The 2,812-nt window shown below is 44.5% G+C and overlaps 1 protein-coding gene across 1 annotated transcript; it reads right to left on the bottom strand.

Annotated features, from left to right (window-relative positions):
- Positions 1 to 441: 441 nt before the first annotated feature.
- LOC140332058 (tigger transposable element-derived protein 1-like) lies at positions 442 to 2,319 on the bottom strand. Its single transcript, XM_072413355.1, has one exon. The coding sequence runs from the start codon at positions 2,317 to 2,319 to the stop codon at positions 442 to 444; it is 1,878 nt and encodes a 625-aa protein (XP_072269456.1).
- Between the last annotated feature and the right edge of the window lie 493 nt (positions 2,320 to 2,812).

Below are 2,812 nucleotides of genomic sequence, written 5' to 3'. Positions count from 1 at the left end.
TGTTCCTTCACAAGCTGTCATTTTTTTATTGAGTGCCTGTAAAGAATCTGCATTTCTCTAAAGAGATGCATGTATTTCTTTTGTACCAGGGCTGTCCAACTCTAGGGCCACATATAAGCCATGACTGACCTATGAACATTTTCTGACTCTTTGTAAATAATACCTTAATAAATGTATTGCTGTCTTTGTACAGTGATCCCTCGTTTTTCGCGGTTAAAGGGGACCAGAACCTTCCGCGAAAGCTGAAAAACCGCGAAGTAGGATTTCCCCCTAGGAATTTTCGTGTATGCGGGTACAACAATGTTTTACATACGTAAACAGTACTTATACTTTACACATTTAAGACAAAAATTACAACAGTACTGTGTACGTATTTACTTAAACGTGTCGGTGCTAATTAATAAGGTTAATTACAAAACCTTATACATACCGTAATAAACATTAATAAACGTTGCTTTCTGAGAGAGGCGAAGAGTCTTGTGTTGGTGGCGGAGGAGAGGTTCTCACTTGACTCATAGAAGCTTTAGGCTCACTCGGAGACTCTTCTGCTGGAGGCGCTGACGGTAGAGCCGGGGGCTTTACCTTGGAGAGAAACATGGTGATGGGTAGTTGTTGTCTTTGTTTTTTCTTTTCCTTCAAAATTCCCCTGTACAAGGACATAACCCTATCAACACGATTGCTGAAATCGACAGCTCGAACCATATTGTCGTCAGTGTCTTGTGCAAATTGTTGCATCGCTCTTGCCATGTTGCACAATTGTTGCAGATTCTCCAGGGTAAGGCCACGCTTTTCAGTTTCTTCTTCGTCTTCCTCTTTGTTTTCTTCCTCACTTGCAGACTTTGTCATCTCAAGGAGGTCTTCATCGGTCAGTGGGTCCGAGTGGCAATCGATAAGGGCGCCGATGTCTTCTTCCGTCATGTCGACAAATCCTTCATTCTTTATGATGTGAGCCAGCCTCACCGCCTTCTCCACGGCTGAGTGATGAACTTCTTCAGGAGTGAAGCCTGGATGGTCGTGCACCACGTTCGGCCATAATTTCTTCCAGCTAGACTTTATGGTCTCACTCTTCATGTCCTTTAATGCTTGCTGAATATTAGACAAACATGAGGCAATGTCATAACTGCGCCAGTATGCTTTCAAGGTGAATTCGTCATTGGCATCGTCAACTGCCGAGATGAGGCCCTCCATCGTGGAGCGAGTGTAGAGTGCCTTAAAGGCACGAATGACACCTTGATCCATCGGCTGAATTAGAGATTTAGTGTTCGGGGGCAGAAACTCTATCTGCACACCGTCATATTGCAGGTCCGCTGCATGGCCTCCCGCACAGTCCATCAGGAGAAGGACCTTAAAGGGGAGCCCCTTTTCAGCCAGATACAGCTTCACCTGGGGAATGAAGCAATGGAAGAACCATTCATGGGTCAGAGCTTTCGTTATCCAGGCCTTGGAGTTATGCATCCAGAACACGGGCAACAGAGCCGTATTTTTGTTTTTTAATGCCCGTGGTTTTTTGGCTTTATAAATAAGGCCTGGCTTAAGCATAAAACCCGCAGCATTGCCAGCCATGATGACAGTCACACGGTCTTTGTGAGCCTTGAAGCCTGGCCTCTTCACTTCGTCCTTGAAGAGGAATGTACGCGAAGGCATCCTCTTCCAAAAAAGGCCTGTTTCATCCATGTTAAAAACTTGTTCAGGGAGGTAGCCTCCCTCACTGATGAGGTTGGGGAACTCTTCCTCCACGTAACGACAAGCAGCATCCCTGTCAGCAGAGGAAGCCTCACCATACAGAAGCACGTTTCTGAGGCCGTATCTTTTTTGAAATTTTTCGAACCAGCCTTTGCTGGCTGAAAAGCCTTGTCCTTGAGGAGGCGAATCACTCCTGGCAGCACTAGTACTGGCTTGAGGTTCGTCAGCACCTTCTTTAGCCTCTTCATTGTCGTCATCGGGCAAGATTTGGTCGTAGAGAGCTTTGGCCTTTGTCCTGATCATATTAGTGTCCAAACTCACTGTCTTTTTCCTGCAATCAGCAATCCACAATGCCAGTGCAGCTTCCATTTTCACAATTCTCTTATTACGTGGAGTTACCACACGTTTTGCTTCTTTATTGAAGGTTATTGAAGCAGTTTTGCGGATGTTTGCTTCCTCTTTCTTGATGTATCGCACTGTAGATTCATTCACCCCGTAATGGCGTGCTACAGCTGCATAACTTCTGCCCTCTTTGATCATATCTAAAAGTTTCACTTTTTCGCTGATGGTCATCATCTTCTTCCTCTTGGGCGCCCCGGAGGAAGCTTTCGCAGGGGCACAGCGCTTAGGCGGCATTATAAAGGCTTAAGTAATAAAAAAGTTATCGCTTAAACAAAACAAGTTATCGCCAGCACAACACTAAAATACTGTACAGTATTCGAGACAAGACTCGTACTCTCATTGGTGGATGTCGCACCAATGACGCGCCTTTATGAGAGCCTGTGGTATGTACAGAAAACCCGCGAAGCACTGAAGCCGCAAAACATGAAGTGCGAAGTGGCGAGGGAACACTGTATACTAAAAAGTATGTGGATCCTGGACTTCAAGGAATAAGGTAGAATACCACCGAATGAGACCACCTGTTTAGATCCAACAGGTAATACATGCAGGCATATATGCTAATAATATTTCTAGGTATTACCATTAGTGTTGTCTTTTAGGCTGCCCCTACCATCTCATTATCACACTGACCCTAAAGAAAAACAGTAGATTTATTTCTAAATGTATTACCTTTTAATTAATATTGTACAGAGCAATGCAGTCTTTTTCATCAGGCATTTAATGGTCA

The sequence above is a fragment of the Pyxicephalus adspersus genome, chromosome 5 (assembly GCF_032062135.1).
Source record: "Pyxicephalus adspersus chromosome 5, UCB_Pads_2.0, whole genome shotgun sequence".
In the NCBI taxonomy this organism is placed as follows: Eukaryota; Metazoa; Chordata; class Amphibia; order Anura; family Pyxicephalidae; genus Pyxicephalus; species Pyxicephalus adspersus.
The sequence above is the reverse complement of the archived record's forward strand: the minus strand, read 5'-3'. Positions and strand labels throughout refer to the sequence as shown.

Excerpts from the sequence above, each read along its gene's own strand:
- LOC140332058 (XM_072413355.1), bottom strand. The coding sequence starts at position 2,319 with ATGCCGCCTAAGCGCTGTGCCCCTGCGAAAGCTTCCTCCGGGGCGCCC.